At 50.2% G+C, this 19,809-nt stretch overlaps 1 protein-coding gene across 5 annotated transcripts in view; it reads left to right on the forward strand.

The window, feature by feature from the left end:
* The first annotated feature begins 203 nt into the window (after positions 1–203).
* The window catches only part of LOC125722889 (BCL-6 corepressor-like), a 40,092-nt gene continuing 20,486 nt past the window's right edge, over positions 204–19,809 (forward strand). For 2 of the 5 annotated variants that reach the window (XM_048999122.1, XM_048999126.1), the window contains exons 1-6: positions 3,192–3,288; positions 9,547–9,662; positions 12,223–12,301; positions 12,954–15,884; positions 17,458–17,596; positions 19,233–19,460. In XM_048999122.1, coding sequence (XP_048855079.1) covers positions 3,259–3,288; positions 9,547–9,662; positions 12,223–12,301; positions 12,954–15,884; positions 17,458–17,596; positions 19,233–19,460 — 3,523 coding nt within the window. In that variant the 5' untranslated portion in view covers positions 3,192–3,258. Of the gene's footprint in view, positions 1,056–3,191; positions 3,289–9,546; positions 9,663–12,222; positions 12,302–12,953; positions 15,885–17,457; positions 17,597–19,232; positions 19,461–19,809 lie in introns of those variants that run through there. The other 3 variants (XM_048999123.1, XM_048999124.1, XM_048999125.1) reach the window with 3 other exon arrangements.

Below are 19,809 nucleotides of genomic sequence, written 5' to 3' on the forward strand. Positions count from 1 at the left end.
AAGGAGACTCCGCTACAAAGCACTAAATTCGGAGCGTTTCAACCATGAAATTTTTAAAAGAAGATACGATACGCCACTTATGACAAGGGACAACGGTGATCGGGCCAGTTGGTCCGCTTGCTCTCTCCCTCTGTCCCTCCCTCTCTTCCTCGCTCGCTCGCTCGCTCGACCCCCCCCCCCCTTGTTTTGTTTTACACGTCCGTCGAAGTGTGCTGGAGGTTTATGGTAATTGCGGTTCCCCCGACTGGCCTTCTGGGTAGAGTCTGTGAGTGGGGGCGACTCGCTCGCTCGTCTCTCATTCTCCGCCGCACGCACGGAGACAGCAGCAGCTGGTGCCTCATACGGCTCCGAGCAGCAGAGACGGAGAAAGGGAACTAAGGCAAAAAGGACGGAGACAGGAAAAACAAGATTTAAACACTGTTTAAAACAAACCACAAAGGAATCTAAGGAACAAAGATATTAAAAATGGACTTATTGAATTTGGTAAGCATTTACAAGAGAAACGTGTAACTATTCTCTCCGTTTTGACACGGCGTGTTCGGTCAGAGCTATAACCCAACATGGCGCGGTAAGGCATTACCAAGCTGCATTAATTGTTGAAGTCGAAGGATCGTCGACACCTGCACCCTTGTACAACACTCATACAAAGATCATCGCTGAAGGACCAAAGAATATATTGAATTTGGATATTAAGCCTGTCGCTTTAATTCTGAGGATGTCTATATACCACATCTGTTTTTTGCAGTTTTTCCTCAACTGGAATAACACCGATACTTTGGATTGCTACAAACGTATTGTGCTCATTACTTTCCGCGAAAGTGGTCATGAAAATCTAAACTACTTTTAATTTGCTTGTTCTAGGAGTCGAGTGCATCGAGGAACACTTGTCCGTATAGAAGGGCGACCTTAGTTTCTTATCGGATGTTTGGGCTTGTGAAATACCTAACAGGATCGTGTCTGGTTTGAACTACTCAAGTCGGAAACTTGGAATAAAAAAACCTGACGTTCAGTAAATTATTGGATTCTACTCCGAAGTAACACTTATTTCTTTTGAGGTAAGCACGGTTTCTGTGTGTTTAAGATCAGAACGATGTTATGTGCCTTTTTATGTCATTCTCACGCCGCACAGTTCAGCTGATATCACTGAGATGGACGGTTATTTGGACCGACAGAGTTTTAATCGTGGATTTCCCATTTCCAGTTAAGCGGAGCGTGGTATTTTTATACTGTATCAGCGGGAGGATTCCCACAGAGTACTCCGACAGAATGGTCTGATCTGATATGATGTTTCACACTACGTCGAAAATAACTTTTTAAAATCTAACATCCAATTCCCCGGCAAAAAGGGTTTCGCAAAAGTTTTTCTTTTCTTTAAAACTAATGTGGTGGGTAGTGACATTCGGTTAATAAATGAGTCAGATTACACTCTAACGATTGCAATCAATTCACCCTGAGCTGGTAAAAACCTAACAGACAGTAATGACTAATTTCCAGCGTCGCGACTGGGCTTTCGGCTTAGCGGACCCGTCTAACGCCGAGCGGGCGCCGGACCTCCGTAGTAGCAACGCTATAATTTAGAAGGTTGGTTGTGCGCTTTGGTTGTTACTGGTTTGCACCCTACTGATGTTTCCGGTGCTAGTGAGTATCAGCGACGGTCGGGAATATTTAACTGTATTTAGTGAAGGAAGATTAAAAAAAAGTCCCGGGGGGTTGGGGGGGCGGGGGACAGGGGGCGGGACGAGACACGAGGTGAAGGCTTCAGACCCGAGCCTCGCCCTGTTTACGGTGCGGTGTTTAAACGCGAATGTGCAGTTAGGCTCTGTTAAAGGACACCCCCGTGCTGTTTGTCTGCTTGTGCGTGTGGGAGGGGAGGGGAGCGCAGATCGCAGGGTTCGAGAAACTGGCTGAGAAGAAGGACTGCGGCAAGAGATGCGATCGCTGAGTTAAACGCTGAGCCACCCCGTACTTCCCACAACACACAGACCAACTCTTGCAGGTGTGACATAAGTGGGGGTCCAGATTTATTGTGGATTTCCAAACATCCTGATTTACCACCGTACCATACGAGATCGTGTGGTGAATTATTTCTAATGAAAACGAAACCGTATACCACTGCGCGATGTTCGTAGGATTTTCACCTTCGTCCACCTTCGTCGCCTATTTCATATTTTCAATGACCTTTCGAGTTTCTTGTGGTAGCTGGTAGAGCGCTAACTACGAAATACTGGACGGATAGACGATTTCCCCAGTTTCACATGTCTTGCTTTACTTATCGTCAGGAAACCGGCAAGGAGACAAAGACATCGCTTCGCAACACTTAACTGAGAATGTGCTTATGTTTTATCTGACAAAACATAAATGCTTTAAAGGCAGGTTTCCTCATACAAGCATAATGTCTTAATATACTGATGTTTCAAAATTGAAAACTAAGACGATTAGACATGAGAAAGATTGATGATGGTCCACGAATCCACGGACTGAAAATTTACGCCGAAGTTCGGACTAAACAAAAAGACAAAGAAACAAAAGCTGTCAAATTATTGTGAATGGTACTGGAAAAGCCAGGTCCACTACATGTTATAAGGAAAATTGTATATCGAATACATGTAATATGGGTGCGCATTTTTAAATATTCTGCATAATAGGCCTATAGTATAATTAAGTATTTTTCTTGAAAAGAACTCCCCTGTAACTTTTCCAAATGAGTTTAGGAGCTAATATTGCTGATAGCTAATCAATTGACAGCAATTAGGTTAATTGTGTTTAACGTGCTTTTGGCTTTACACTATGTCCATTCGGCGCCTTTTTGGCTGCGAAACGAAGCACATCCATTAAAATATAACTAAAAAATGCGAGAATATAAATGATCGTATCCTGTTGCTTACTTATTATAGTCCGAATCATTAATTGCGCTCCCACATGAATCATGTGATTGACGTGTCCGATCGGTGAAAGGAACTTATATCTCTGAGGTTCCCCCGTTTTGTCTCAGGCGGCTCAATGTCTTCATGCCGGTAAAGCGAAGACCGTTAAATTAAAAAGAGAGAAAACGCCTAAAAAAAAGGGCGCCTTTTCGTAATAAGGCGTGCGAAGCTCGGCTATGTCGCTGTGGTTGGTGCATTTTGATATTTAACTCCGCTTGGCTTCTGCCTTAAACCGACTGCTTTGTGTTGAGGACGGCAGAGGAGCTAGAACGATCGACTCTGCGCACAGCCCATAAACAGGCTGTAGAAATGCCAGCGTTTGTTTTATTTGCAGATGTCACAGAAGGGGATTGAGGGGCAAAGCGTACGTAAGCTGTTTATTGCAAGTGAAAACCTAAAGCGTCACAACCTATCCTCATATCCACTTTATCTGCACATTAATTATGGATTTTACTGTCAAAGCGCAAGATACAGGAGAGTAGTTACAAATAAGTATATTTCGTGATATGTTTATTGGAGAGATGTGTGTTTGTTAGAGAGGTGTGTTAAAATCGGACAATGATCTCACCCCGCCCATTAGTTGTGTCCGGGGTCTGTTTATTTTTAGCAAAGAGTTCTCAGCTGGAGCCTTTGTGCCGCCAGACGCGATCAGTCCAACGCGCACAGTCGTGAAATAAACAGTCGTGCCGTCACGTTTCGGAGCTAAGAAATGTGCACTTCCAGGCTTGTTTTGTTGGTTTGAAATGTAGCTTCAAGCAAGCTTCCACAAATACGCGTTCTAATTTTAATTGTCTCTGTGGTGGATCGCAAGTTTAGATCAACTCTGCATGCCAGCTTTCTTTTGTGGCGCCAGGTATCATTTTTCATTGCGCAGAAACCTCACAATTATATCACGAGCATTAACACCGCTTAAGTCATTATCAGCTTTTGCCATTCGGATTCCGTGAACTGGGACGTTTACGCTTAGGTCCAGCACAAAAACAGATAAAGCTTCGCGGCATAGAAACAGTGAATTTGTAGCAGTGGCACGTAAAGATATTACTGGAATAACTGCATTACGATGTCAGTGGAGCGGACTCCGTGGCGCAAGCGTTTAACGTGACGCACAGCGACGGTCCGCCGATTAACGCTTGTCATCCAGCAATGTAAGGTCACGTTTCCTTTGGATTCGCTTGGAGGCGATCTTCACGCTTCAATTTACCACCGCGGTCGTTTGCGTGCCTTTACAGAGCGGCTTAGGTCATTGTTCTGTGTTTCATCGGCCGAGTCAGTGTGCGAGAACCCCCCCCCCCCCCCCCCGCGGGGTTATGTCGAAATGTTAATTTGCAATACAGAGGGACAATTTAGCAGCTTTTATCTCAAAACAACCCATTGTGTTCTTAAGATAAATCTTTTAACATTGTCCTCCGGTAAAATAAAATAAAACCGCAATACTCGCAAATATGACAAAAATAGACTTTTAAAGTAAGTACCCCACAAATTACACTGCTGTCGACTATTGATTGGTTTGCGCACTTTTCATTTTTCAAACATCTCCCATTTTATGTGTTTAGGTCGAAACATTGTCCGCTGTAAACGAACGCTTTCGGTTCTAACGAAGCGTGCTGACTTGGGCGATGTTTAAGGAGAAAAAAGTAGGCTATTCATATTATTTAAAATGTATTTTTGGGCGACAGCATTTTCCTGTTGGGGTCAACTGGAAACCACGTTTATATAAAGTCATTTCATGACTGATGAAATGACTAAGTAGATTTACATATTCGGCCATGCAATCCACCGACATCCAAGACGTATTAGTATGTGGCAACGAAATGCCTGTGAATAAGCAGACATACGCAGGCAGGAGAGATCGGGTTTTGCTGTTTCCCAGAGGAAGCGTCATAGTTAAATTGAAGTAGCTTTCAGTCCAAGCCTCCCTCGGGACGGCAGCCGTGAAACAGCAGAGCTCTCTTCTCTGCTCCGGGAAGCTTTTGTATCGCAGGCGCTCATGTGCACGGATCAGTTCGCTCTTGTACGAGTAAGTTGCTGCCCACGCTGGCATCGTAAGTTTTTTTATGCTGAATTTGCACTTGGCCCACAAAGCATACCATCGACACACCATTCTTACGACTGCCTTCATTTTCGACAGGTGATGACAATAAATGTTATGTTAACTATTCATTTAAGACGTTATCTTGTTGACACCGCTACGACTCCGTTGTGGCTCCAGTGGTCAAGCGACAAGTCATTTACGCCGAAAGAGTCGTTTTAAAATAGACCATCAACAGTCCATCTTGGGGATGAAAACGTGCTCTTAAGGACGCCGGTGTCTCGTTTGCCTTGCGAAATGTTCTCTGCACCCTTACCCTCAGGCACCCCCGCCAATAACACTTCGTTAGTGATGTTGACATCAGCACCTTTTGCGCCACATCGACAGGCCCCGACCTGAGCCCAGCATCGCTCATTTTTTTAAGTCAGTCCGTGGGCCATTACTGATGATGAAATACTGCAGAAACACGGTCTGATTCTGCGTGCATGACAGGACTCCGGCATGCACGCAAAACACCAATTATTTCGTTGAAGCGTTCGATTTTTTCCTTTCCAGCCAAAGGAAGGTACAGACAGTCCATAAACACACGAAAGTTGTTTCGATAGTTATCGTTTTGATGAGGCTGTTGTTTTACTTTTACCATGGAACAAAATCGTATATTTCCATCGTCTAGAACACATATTTTCGAAATTGCTGTCTGGGTGTCCTGATACTTTTGTGACTGACGTTAAACACGCCAGATGTGTCCCAGCAGCACTGACATTAGCGGGAAAGTAACGTACCAGCAACCAGCAGAATCGTTTTTCTTTTAATTTCGGGTCTCAGTGTAGCAGAAATGAATCGCATATAACTTGAAACTTGCGGAGGTGACAATGCGACTGGAGTTTGGGTGACCCCCGCAATGAATGTTGCTGGTTGCTCTGCAATCTGAAGGATTTGCGTGGGCTGGAGGCCTGACCGGTAAGGAATCAGCGGGTCCCCTCAATCTCAGCCCATTTTCTACTCGCGGCCCTCGTGATTTTCACACACCCCTTGATGATTTCACACAATAGCCGCTTTAGACTTCATGCCTCACCTTGGAACGAAAATGAGACGCTCTCACCTTTACTTCCACTTTTCGTCCGCTTTGCTAGAGAAGGGCTTGATGTGATCGATTGGCCGCTCCCCAAACGCCGTCCAGTCCGCCACGTGAGGAATTGCCGCTGACCGCTGCGTAAAGCCACCTCCGCAGGAGCGTGGGCCTGGACACTGTCTTTCTATTTCTTTACAGAGACGGCTCTTTGTTGGAACCTATCTGAGTGTTTGCATCCCCTCTCCACTAATTAGTAGGTCGGATTCGCTTGAAATTTCAGGCAAATTAAACCCAAGCAATAGATTGATATACTACTTAGACATGCAAAAGACACCAGGCAAAATCATTAAAATCTGTAGTTCATATCAACATAACGAGACGAGAAATTGCCCTTAAAAGAGTTAATATTCCAAAACGTTCCCGATTGGAGCGTGTTGAAATGCAGGGCACACGGTAACCTCTTGTGTTCTGCGGCCCCGAGGGCTATAAGCAGAATCCGGTGTTTAAAATGGCGCAGACAGGCTGTAGCCGGATACGCCAGCAGCCAGGCTGAGCGTTTTTCGAAGGGAAAGTCCCGCTGTGTGGTTGTACTGGGACCGTCCCTTCTCACCTTATGTGCGCCAGTTCCATTATCACTGGCGTGCTGTCGTTGCAGGTGTATACGCAAGTCAAAAGCACAATCTTCATACCGTTAGCCTAATAAGATAAAGCTGATCATTGTTTTAATTGTTGTGTCTGGCCAGCATTGTCTGTAATCCGTCACTTAAATGGTAATTGTTTCCGTATTATTCACAATGACCAGGAACCGCCAAATTAAAAGAGTTCAGATCTAGGGATCCCCGGGAGAAAAAAACGACCCCCTTTGAATAATTCTTGCTTTGAACAAGGCTCTTTCCCTTAAATATTTTTGCATTGTGTCCAGCCGATGACAATATTGACACTTATTCGATTTACGATCGAAGTGCTATCTAAAATGCCAACGATATAATTAAATACAATAGTAGTTTCTTGTACGATTTTATGATCCTAAGACCCCCAATAACGATGATCTCTAAGCGTCCAAAATCCATTGATATGACTGCATCTGAAGGTCAGTGAAACGTTGGAAATTGCTTTAGCGGAAGACAAGGTTTTCAGAATCTCTGAAGATCGCGTTTTCCATCTTCCTACTATTTCTGCTCAGCAGTTGGTAGGGCTGCATATAGGCCTAATGGTTTTGACGCTCGCCAGCGCTCAATAATCCAGTTTCCCTCGCCTAGTGACTGCGATTATAGGACATCGCACATGTTTTAAGAGAGCGTCGGCTCAGCTTTAGATAAAGTAGGCAACCGGCCAGTGCGCCAAAAAGCGGGTCCGAAAACCCGGCCATGGGGTCGATGCAGGGGCATTACCTCCGGCTTGCTGGGCACCCACGTCGCCGCAAAGAACTCACACGGCGCAAGTGTCAAATCCCCCTGACTGGAGCCTTTCTCATGCTCTTTATAATGCTTTGTTTTTGTACGTCTCCGTGTCACTTTAAGTGGCTGTTTTTTCTTAACCCCCTCCCTCCCCCAAGAAAAAAAAAAACTGGAATTCCATTCACGGTCTGTTTTTAAATGATTTTCCCCGTATTCAAGCCCCACGGAGTAGTCTGTTGCTCGGTTTAACAGCCATTTTCGACTGACTCTTGCGCAACGTCGGATTGTAATGCCAATGAGCAGAACAGCAGAAAGATTGGTCATCCTCGTTTTTCCTAGTTTCAGATCTATTCGATTGCGGTAGAATAATTAACGTTTCAATTTAATACAAAAAGAAGATCCATGCCAGGATATTTCCCTTCTAGCTCTATTGGATCTGAAATGTCGATTTACGTGATTTGACGTACTTTGTGTTATTCATTACAATTAAGTATTTAAGGTCTGACGATTTATAACATCTTTCTACTGACAACGATGGTAAGTGAGCACCTTGTTTCGTGACTGTGAATGACTGACATTGAGGTCTTCCAGTGCACAAGACGTGATGGATGGGGTCCTATACAGTCACAGCCACCCCGCTCCATTCTTCCATAACAAAACTAACTGGAGACACTCACTGGTCAGGATGGGTGGTCAGACCACGGACTTTATAGTAACTCGCGGTCAGTTTAGAGCGTTCGCCGACGTATTGGCGCAAACTGACAGCCAAACCTTTTTTGCGAAACTTTGCGATTTATATTCCGCGCTATACACAACGAACCAGTTTATCCTTTTAAAGGAGATTTCAAGTAAGCCTTGACCCGTCTATATGGCGGCCAGGGGAAAACAATGACGCTACTGAAAGGAAATGATCCGTGATGCAGAGTTTGTTCATCAAAGCGCGCCACTTTGAAACGGCACAGGGGCTGATAAAACCAAAAAGATCAGTAACAAGAGGGAGGCTGGAACAAGCCCCATACGCGCTATTCCGCGGCAGCCGCCAGATAGATAAGGCCTGTGATAAGAAGCCTATGACGCCACATATCTAAACGGATTTTATGAATTATTTACTCATTCTTCCGCGCGTCCCCTCATTTAGATCCTGGGTGATCAGACCTTTTAACTGAAGCTAACTATTATAACAATAACTAAGCATAATCAATCATTTTCGATTAAATAATGTTTTACTGTTTTATATATATATATATATATATATATACATAAAGTAGGCTACTTGCGTTACCGATTGCCAGGGCTTTGTGATGAAGACTAAGTTGTTTGTTGCGGAAACTATTTTTAGTAGCGGAGCTGGGCGTAGACCTTCACTGCCCTTTCCTTCTGCTGCTCCGGACTCCCCTTTGGCCCGGAGCCCCACAGCCTTCTGCCATAGTGCAGAGCCTAAACTTTACACCTGAGTGTTACGCGGTGGCTGGCTTTACTGCTCTTGGAAACCATAAATCGACCGAAAATTGTTTGTCTTAAAGAGCCGATACACGAAAGGGAAATTCGGGGCGTTGTCCTCTAAAAAGGAGAGAACTGGGAAAGGGGCACGATAACTTTTTTTTTTTTTTTTTAATGGAAGCGCATACTGAATATTAGTTCTGTATCCACATAATTAATGTTAGGAAAGTAAAATCTGCATCTGTGCTGTGCGTGATGTATTTAAAGATGAAAGCAACACGGACTTAAGGGAGATCTTTGTGAGAAATATTGCGCATTCCACTTTAAAGTTACCAGCGCGGAGCCGGACTGACGCCGGCCTGGTGTTCGCGTGATAATGGGCCCCTTTCCCACAAATTATACACAAGCCCGTTTGCAGCCGAATTAGACATTTCTGTCACCCTGCGTGTCTCGTGGGCCAAAGTGACTGTCCAGTCTTCTTTCATAATTTTCCGCCTTTGAATAGGCTATGCATAGGCTACTCAAGTCATTCTACTCAAATAGGCTTGTGTAATTGAAATCGGCGCATTATAGTATAATTGCTTTTTGGTTTAGTGGTTTTTTTTGTAAGTTGGAGGGAAACTTTGCAAAATTCCTTAGCATGATATATTTCTTAGGAATTCCTTTGACTTTGCTGTTTTTCAGAAGCAAGCCTTGTGTGGACGAGCAGAAGTCATGCTCTCCGCGACACCCCTGTACGGAACATTTCACAGCTGGATGGGCAATGAGCGCGTCCACACGTGTGCGATTAATGAAGACAGGTTGGTGTCCCTTCCCCCCCCCGTCTATTCCACCGTATCTGTCTGATCTTGGCGTTGCATATTAAGTTTTTGATATGGCTACAAAAGGATTCATCTTAAACGTAATATTATTGGTTTACGATTGACGTGCGATAGCATCAGTGTTGTTTTCTGGAGTATGTTAGTTTCATTACGTGATGTTAGACTTTGACAGATGATCCTTCCAGGTTTGCCGTTGGCTGTTAATTTTGACCAAAATATGCGCCAAAAACCGTCAGACTGTTTCTCTGTTTTATTTTCTTAGAGATTGCACGGTGTGCTTTCTTTCTAAAAACATTTAATTGTTACTCTCGGCATTTTCCCTGATATCGTTCCACAGAACTGTGTGACGGGATCGCGCCGGCCCGGTCCTGACAGCAAAGTCCACTCGTGTGGTCATCACAATAACATTAGGTACCGTTAGCCTGAAGCGTTAAAGCTTCCCTTGAGCTGGAACCATAACGGACACGGGAACGTCGCCAAACGCAGGAGATTAATGGACTCTAGGCCAATGCAATAAAAGTGGCGTGCCGGGATTTAAAACTGCCAGTGAGGGCAGCGTTGGGGAACAGACGCGTTTCTCTTCTAAAAGAGGTATTGCGGGAGGACGTCGTTTATCAGCATCTAACCCCACCCTTTGCCCATCTCCCTCCCTCCTCAACTGCCTCCCCAACCCAAGTAATTACGTCCGGCCATGTGAAATTCATTTTATTTTTGGGGCGCTTTTCAATGTTCGTGATGACTAGAGAGGATCGGCGAACTTCACGTATTTCCACGTTTCATATTATTGTTCTTTTGGATGGACCAGAAAAATGGTGCGGATTTTTTTGTTTTGACTCAAATGTTAATTCCTGCCGCATTTTTTGTTTGCGCAGTAAATTTGAGCTCCGGACAATGGTAAATATGCGATGTTAGGACAGGGTTGGCACAGCCCCCACAGACATCGTGTCTACTTCACACCCGTCACATGTTTTATCCACTGCAGGAGGTACAGTAGGAAAATAATTAATTACTGCGCATTACCAGCGTACTCTGATAAAATTAATCACAATAGGTAGTAAAAGTGTCAATCTTCAGCTAGTCGGGCGTGCGCTACATGTTTATTCACTGGCATTAAGCGGCTCCAAAATCAGAACTTGACAAAAAGGAGAATTACTGGATATTCAAATAAAGTTTAATAATAATAATAATAATAATAAAAAAAACACAAATAACAAAAACGGTTTTCGGGTCTTATTTTCTTTAGCCAAACCATTGCTTCTTGTTGCAGAACTAAATTTGAATATATTTACAACTGAAAGTACAGTTTAGATCTACTTGGACACTGAGGAGCAGTGTGTGTTTTTGTAAACCGTAAGTGCATTATGTAAATTAAGGTAACTACTTCATTCATTTTAAGGAGGATTAGTTATTGGTGCCCAGTAAAAGACATTTTTTTTTCCCGTCGTGAGGGGGATAAATGGCCCCCCCACCGAAAAGGTTGTGATGTGTAATCTTCCCTCTCACTGCCGACTGGCTGAATTGCTAAGGTCAAGGAGGGTACAGAAAAGGGTGTGTGGAGCGTGATTCAATGCCGGCGCTTCCACAAAGCACAGTTACTCCCCGGGGCTGGGTGGGATTGGGATGTGGGGGGGGGGGGGGGGTGACGGTGGGGGGGGGGGGGGGGTTCGCAGAGGGAATGAGAATAGGGTCCGCTGTGCTTTCATTTCCAAAGGGAGCCTGGTGGTTTAATTGGAGTGGGGAGGGATGGTGGCGGCGGTGTGATAGATGTAACGGGTCTGCGTGAAGCCCACCACCACCAACCCCCCCAGCAGCCACCCATCTCACCCCCCCCCCCCCCCCAACCCACCCCAGCGCCAATCCTGCGGCACTGACAGCGACAGCGGCCGTGTCGGAAGATAAGGACAGGCCTGCATTATTGAAATCCTGCACCCGTATAGCCATCAATAACAGAAGCCGCGTTTGCTGGGCCCTCGATGGTTTTTCTCTCATGTCATTTCCCCAGCCGGGCCTCACCGTGATTGAATCTGGCTCGACACAGCAATGATGAAAATTTTCCCTCTGGCAAATGACAGCCATTTTGCCTCCCCCCACTTCCTCCCAAGATTATGAGATCCGGCTCCGAGGTGTGTGTTATCAGCGCCCCTGCGATAGCGTGTCCCGAACCGCATCTGCGTGATGAGCCCGGGGTCTGGCCGCTGGTTCCACCTCCACAGGACCCTCCGGCTTGGTCAAACGCATCCATTCTCCTCGCATTTGTTGACCTGGTGTTTCCCTTCCATAACGGGTGTTTTTTAAAAAATATTTCCATCCGAGACTGAGCGAGATGGGCTGCTTTCACAGTCATTTAGAAGGTCTCTGTGCTTGGGGGGGTGGGTGATCCACATGGAACGTGAAACACAGAAGCCTGTCTTGGTCCTCGGGGTCACGCGCCAGACACGATGATGTCTGTGTTTGCGTTCGCGGTGAACTTCCTCTGACTAGTGCTTCGCTTGGGTCAGACGGCCGTAACAGAGTCCGTGTCCCCTTTTGGTGATGACAGGAAACTTGCCGTGAGTGATGGTGAGCCCCAGAAAAGTGGCCTGGAGCTGACGGACGCCAGCCACATCACACACAGCATGGTAAGCCATCCTCCTATCAATCGCCTCCTTTAGTCCCAAGCCGCACTGGGACGCCCGGCCACCCTCCCACCTTTTTCCTTCTCTGCGCATCGGCGAGGGCGGACATATTTGATTACAATCTACTGATCTTCTGGGCTGCTGGCGCAATTTGCAAATGGGGCCTGCAGCTTATAAAATCTGAAATGGATCAAGCTGCAGCCAAGCAGGACACGTAATTAATCTGCTTCCTGGCATTAGTGATCTCCAGTGTGTACCTGACCGGTGTGCTCCACGCGAGCCCTTCAGCCGGAGATGGGCTGGGCGGATCTATGCACCCACCCCCCCCCAACAAAAAAAACCACAGGCAGCATTCCCCCTCTCGTCCTCAATACAATTCCGGCCTCTAATGACCTTCATGCCCTCTATTTCCTGTTTTCAGTTTTTCCTGTGTATGCGTCGTTTTTTTTTTTTTTTAAATGAAGTTTGGGGATGAGGAGCCATGTAGTAATTTAAACATTTTTTTTCTAGTATATTTGTGGCATTTTACTTAAAAATGCTCATTAAATTTCAGCGTCTAAGTATTAGTGTATGAATTTTCCCAGAATGCACCAGTAAGAAGGGGAGGGGCCGTCCTATTAACCTATCTAACGCTGGCCCTCGGGCTCTGTTGCAGGTCGATGCGAGTGCGGCCTGCAGGATGAACCCGCTCGCTGCGCTGGGCATGGACCGCAGCGGTCTGATGAGGGAGGGTCTACACGTGCATGGAGGCATGGTCTACCCGGGCATCCGGGCCCTGTCAGCTGACAAGGCCCGGGAGGGAGCAGCACTGCCCCTGGGATATGTTGGCGATCGCCTCCCCGACCTGCACTACAAGCCTGACGTCTCGATGGAGAGCAGGAAGCCCGCCAACGGCTATGTGGGCCTCTACAAGAGCCCTCCTCCCGGCCTTCAGAAGCCGGTCCTGGTGCCCGTGAGCGGTGGGGACACCTTGGGCCTAGACCGGCGCGTGGGGCCAGCGGACAAGTCCCCAGAGCTGGGCCTGAACGGCAGCAGCAGCTACCTGCACCTGCCCTGGGTGAACCCCTATGGAGATGCGGGGATGTACCCCTATCTGGAGCCCAGCAAGTACCCCACGCTAAGCATGGCCTCCTTCATTTCCCAGCCCAGCCCCTTCCTGCCACAGCACCTGGCGTACCAGTCGCTCTGCGGCGCCGGGGGCAACACAGCCGGCTCCGAGCGCTTGTTCTACATGCCCCCATACCCCCCGGCTCCCATTTCCTCCCCTCTGGCGCCTCCTATGAGGATCCCCACAGCCACAGTAGCCCCGGCCGCACTCTCCCCGCTGGTGCACTGTCAGGAGAACAGCCTGCAGAGTTTAGGACCCAGGATCCACCACGAGCCGTCAGCCTTCGGTCAGCAGCTGCACCAGCAGCCGCCGCAGACTCACCACCCATCCCACGGCAGCAAGCCAGCACGCGCGTCTGGCAAGAGCTCCGCTGGTGGCGGTGGCCTCTCTGCGGATTCGGTCCCGTCCCCCATCTCCATCTCCCGGCCGCAGACCTCGATCCCACCTCCACCCCCCCTCATGGAGAGCAACATGGATTTCCAGAAGCCCCTCCCACCGGGACCTCCCGCTTCCTCATCGTCCTCCTCTTCCTCCTCGTCCTCCTCGCCATCTGCTCCCCATCCATACTACATAACCAGTATGGCGTCGGAGCACTCCTCTCCCACCCGTGGCGGGGGCCACAAATCCAAGGTGAAGGAAGGAGGCACAGAGCACCGGGTTAGCGGGGTTGAGCGCAAGCCCAGCAGGTCGCCCTCCAAGCCGGCTGAGAAGCACCTTCAGCAGCCCCCCACCAAAGACCCTGCAGATAAGCCCTTGGATTTGTCTGCCAAGATGGATTTTGGAGCAACTCCTAATGGATTTCCCCCAAAACTAGAACCCTTTGCCAAACTGGGTCACTCCCCCTCATCTTGCTATGGGCTGCCACCCAGCCGGGAGCTTCTGAAGGAGACAATGTCCCCCTCCCCCTCCTCGGCAGGCGCTCCCTCCAAACCCTGTGAGAGGCCCGAAATCATTAGCACTTTGCACTCGTCCTGGGTGGTGCCCGGCCCGGCACCCGCCCTTGTCCCCATTCCCGCCCCGGTCCTCCACCCGGACTCCGGCCAGAGCAAAGCCCCGTCCGTCATCAAAAACAAGAATCTGGAGCGCGTCACACCACAGCAGCGCAGCTCCTCTTGCCCCCGCATTGGCGAGCCCAATGCTGGCCCGGCCCCCCAGCCGGCCCCCACCATCCCCACCTCCACCAGCCGACCTGCATCTGCATCCCCTTCCCCCAATGTGAATGCTGATTGGCCCAAGCCAGAGAAAGGCCCTGCCCCTGTCCACACAGGCAGCCAATCGTCTTCTGGGAAGGCAGTGAAGGTGCCTAAGAAGGCCGAAACCCAGGATGTGGTTTACAAGCCGCAGCCACCTCACCTGGAGAATGGCCACGCCCCCAGCCGCCTCTACCTGTCTCAGAGCGAGGCCTTCCTACCTCCCACCTTGGCCTATAATCGATACCTGCCCTACTCCGTCCCCGACAGCCTGTCCCTTCCTCACATACCATTGCCAGGGAAGGGGCCGGTTTACCCCCACCCCGTTCTGTTGAGCAGCAGCAGTCTGTATCCCCCCCGCCTAACCCCCAAGCCCAGCCTCCCCTACAGACTCCCCTCTGGCCACGGGGACTTCTTGACCTACGACTCCCGTGAGATGGTTCACCCCCTGATGTCCCCGCACCTAACACTGGACCCCAAGAGCGGCGAGCGCTCAGAGCGACGCTCTGGCCTTCCGGCGAAATCCCTGCAGGGCGAGGACATGCCCCACAGGGCACGCCATGCGGCGGAAGCCGGTGACGTCGCGTACAGGGAAGTGGACAAGTCCGCGGCCCATGATGCCAAGCGCTCCAACAAGCCCCTGGCAGCCGGGAAGGAGAAGATGGTCTGTATCGACCTGGTTCAGGCTGACACAGATGGAGGTGCTCAGATAACCAAACACGTCATCCCTTGCATCAGGAAAGGAGATCCCAGCAGGCCCAGTGGCAGCGAACCGGAGCTCATGCAGCTCCTGCTATCTGGACAGACCGCTGGGGGCGGCTGTGCCCCGCAGAAGCCGACCGAGGCAGAGAGGCAGCCGGAGATATGCGGCGGACTGCGACTCCTGGAGCCGCCTCGGCCGCTGGCTGCCTGCCAGCGGTACGGCTCACCAGAGCCCAGCACGGGCGAGGAGAGTCTTTCGGGGCTGAGCCCCCTGCCGGATTTGGCGGAGCACCAGACGCTGCGCTGTGCCAGGACCTCCGGGGACCGGACTGCCGACGAGGCCGACTCACGGCCAGAACGGCACGGTCTACCCCAATACGCGGATCTGGTGGCCCAGGGCTTCGAGAGCCTGGAGTCTCACATGGACAACATTGACAGCGACGGGGGCTCCTCCAAGAACAGGAGGTCGAGCCTGGCGAAAAGGATTGCCAACTCCTCAGGGTACGTGGGTGACCGCTTCAAGTGCGTCACCAATGAGCTGTACACAGACTCCAGCAAGCTGAGCCGTGAGCAGCGTGCCCTGCAGGTGAGTGTCTGACTATTTTTGTTTTTACTATTGTCATTATAATCTTTTTGTTGCTTAATTAACACGTTTTTCCAAAGACGTACAGCTCATTAAAATTTGAGTAATGCTTTTTAAAGATTAATTATCCCGCTTTCTGCTGTGGTGAGGCCCCTGCCTCGATTTGACCTGGCAACCTTTCAGTCACGACTCGAGCGTTGTCACCATTTGTACGTAGAGCCAGAAAGGGATGGTTTGCATGCTTCTGTCTTGCTGGCTTCCGCAGGCGACGGCTCTGGACGGTGTAGAGAAGAGAAGGGAAGGGTGGAAAATTTATGAAATTTGTGGAAAATACCAAAAAAAAGAGGCGTTTTTTTTTTAGATTTAGTGTTAGGTTAGTCACTGGAAAACACGGGAGTCTTTCTGTCAAAGGGTGCACGCGTCTGACAGGCGTCCTCAGAGCTCAGGTCTGCTGTCACTCAGTAGGCCGGCCATGGTCACAAAGGCAGCCTGCGGACTGTTTGTAGCATTCTCAGAAGAGGGGGAGGGGGATTAATACGACAAAACACGAGTGCAGAAACCCCATGGGTTTGTACTGCTAGAGGCCATGGTTAACCTGCAGGTGTGCCCGAGGCCGGGGAGCGGGGGTAGTATGTGGAGCCCCCCCTCCTGACAAGGGCAGCGCCTGCCCCCAGCCGTTTAAGCATCAGACACCCCGTAAATGTCTTGGCGCAAGCTGCCCGCCGCGTTCGCCTGGAACAGATTAGCGGGACCCTCTGTGTCACCGTTAATCACTCACACGCAGCCCCGCGGCCCCCCGGGGGTGACTCACCCGCATGTGCTCCCCCCCCCCCCCCCCACGAGCCGCTGCTGCCTGCGCCGTTTGTTTACTCGGATTTTTAATTCTCGCCGGAGCGGGAGAGATTACCCGCGCTGTCCTGATCCAGCGGCGAATGTGCCTTTGTGTGTCTACTTTCTGATTTCATTTATTTTTATGCTTTATAATTAAAGACCCCGAACAGAAAACTATTAAAGCTGTTTTTTTTTTTTGGGAATCGGAATTATGAACTTGAACCTTTCCCCCCGTTACACTATTAAATGGGCTTAATTTTAACCATGAGTGGTTACCCGGGTTACCGGTGCAGGAGCTGCCTTATTAGTCCCATTGCTGTGCATTTATTCCCATTGCCGCCTCTGCAACACATTCCCTGCGCCGGTGGTTGGGGGGTTTGTCTGAGTGCTAAAATGTCATTGAAGTGATGAAAGATACATTAAGCCGCCATTTTAATTACCTAGGCAGAGGGCTTATCGCAGGGGGGGCAGTGGTTTATGCCGACCTGCTCCTTGCTATGAGGTCTGCTGTTTACGCTCCTGGGGACGTGTTGAGATTTTAGTGCTTTGATGCGGTTTACAGCAGCCCGGTCTCGGGGCTGGGGGGATTGTGCCACGGGGGGGTCATCACTTACGGTGCTCTGGCCATGACGGTTTGCTGCTGGATGGAGGAGGCAGGATGGCAAGCTGCGCTGTGTCTGTCCTGGTGCAGTGACACACCCGGAACCTCACGTGTGTGTGTGTGTGTGTGTGTGTGTGGTTACAGCGGGCCATGTTGCGGTTCTCTGAGCTGGAGCTAAAGGAGAGGGGGAGCATCGGCCTGGCAGAGTGCCAGGTTGGGGAGTGCACCGTCGACGACAGCCAGCAAGGCAGAGGCAGAGTCAGCGACAGCCTGGAAAGGGATGGTAAGGGACCCATGTTGGCGTGCACACACACACACACACACACACATACATGCATACACACACTGGACCCTTCCCTCTCTCTCCTGTACACAAGCTGGCACGACACCCCCCAACACTCCAGTAAGGTGCGCACCCACACACACACACACACGCACCCAACACGGCAGCGCAGTGAGTCACCAGGCAGGGCCCACCCAAACGGCAAGGGACGTGCACAGATAACCGGTGTTTGCCTTCACTTTCCCTGGAAACGGTGTAGAAACACACTCAGTGACAATGACACACTCAGCCTCCCGTGGGCTCAGGACCAAGCGTGGGGTGTGTTCTGGGAGTCTCAGCAAGCAGACCTATGGTCGGATACCAAGTGGCCATGCTGAGTCTGCCGTCCGGGTCCCTGAGAGATGGTGCATTATGGGATATGCGTGACGCCAGCCATCTGGCTACAGCACAGCAGCACACGTATCCTGACGCAGCATGTCGCCCATCTCTGCCTGACGGCAGAAAATAGACCTTACCATATTTTTGAAATCTTTCACTTGACCCCTTACGAGCGCCTTTAAAATTCCTGCCTTAAATCTGATTTGTTTGCTGTTTTTACAAAACAATCAGATAAGATCTAGTCATGCATGTCCTTTTCCCAGAGCTCCCAAATTTATGCTAGTCTTGACAAGCGGGTTTGGGCGAGCTAGAGGACTGATAGTCAATGGCGGGGAGCAGGGCAACCCCAGGCTGACCCCACGCTGACCCCACGCTGACCCCACGCTGACCCCAGGCTGATCCCACACTGACCCCAAGGCGCTCTGTTTGTCTTTCCGCATCCAGCAATCGCCGGACATTTTTTTCCTTCATGTGGATGGCGAAGCTTTCTGGTTGCTATGGGCAAAGTGGACGGGGTTGCCATGGCTACCCCGCCTCGCCCCAACCCTGCCACCCGCTCCTTCTCCTCTCAACACCCCCCCCCCCTTACTCTTGGCCGTGGCGTTGCCATAACATGAACACAAAAATAAATGGCAGTGTGTGTGGCAGCTGAGGAAGTCCGTGAGGCGGGAAGCCATGACCAGCAGAACTGTGGGACATCTGGGTGCCTCACATGGGCGCCGTGGGGGGGGTGAGCCTCAGCCACAGTCCGAAAGGCACGCTGGCCGGCTTTGATCCCACACACGGCTTCTGGCCGGACTGACACATTCCAGGGGAAACACACTTTTCTTTTTTTTTCCATTTCTGCGCAGAGCATAACACCAGGGACTTAGTGGGAGGGGGCCAAACACTTCCCCCAACCCCACCCCACCCCCCAGGGCATGCTTGTGTTGGACCCAGGTTCGTCATGACGTTTCTGGGCTAATTACAGCACAGGGAGGGGGCAGGCAGGGAAGTGGAGATTAGCGCGGCGCTGTGTTGGGAAGGGTGTGGTGAAAGTTGGAAAAAACGACCGGCTGGTGGGTTGGGGGGGGGGGGGGGGGGTGGCGGCGGCAGCTCTTTGTGTTTTTGTTTGACTGGATTTTCCGTCCTGCTGCGCCGTTACGGTTCTGGGAAGCCCTTCTGCGTGCAGGTCGGGTTACGTCTGCCTGAGACAGCCCCGCCTCTGAGGATGGCGAGGCATCAGCTGATTGGCTGCCCGTCCCCCCCCCCCCCACAGGTGTTCGCCTCGCGTGCGGGAGCAACCGCGTGCCGGTTCTGCAACGGTGCACGCCGCAGGGCGAGACCACGCCTCTCCGGGAGTGGGACGGGAATGTGGGGGCCATCCCATCGCCCCTGCTGGTGCCCGTCGGCAAGCGCCCACATGCCGAGGAGGAGGAGGAGAGAGAGGGGGACGAAGAAGCAGAGCGACTGGCCTCCTTGGCGAAGAGACCCAGGTTGATCATGGGTATGTAACACACTGCTGCCCCCCCCAAGTCCTGCCTCCACTTCACCGGCCAGGGGGGGTGTGGGGGGTGGTCTGTTAATCCTTTAACAAGGAGGGGATCAAAACATTTTAACAGGGCTGGTCAATCCCATAGGCGACATCTTCACAGAGGGTGTCGGCTTAGCACACCCCCCCCGTGCCTGCTCCATCAACCAAAATTCTAATTTCACTTTGTCTCAGATGGTGCACCGGGGGTGAAGCTCGCCTGGGCTGCTGTGGCCACCCCGGCATTTTAACCTTCCTCTCGTTTTTAATTCCCACACATGGGCTCAGATTCTGTCTTTGAGCTTGCGTATGTGTGCGTATGTAT

Source organism: Brienomyrus brachyistius, unplaced genomic scaffold (assembly GCF_023856365.1).
Source record: "Brienomyrus brachyistius isolate T26 unplaced genomic scaffold, BBRACH_0.4 scaffold44, whole genome shotgun sequence".
Lineage (NCBI taxonomy): Eukaryota > Metazoa > Chordata > Actinopteri > Osteoglossiformes > Mormyridae > Brienomyrus > Brienomyrus brachyistius.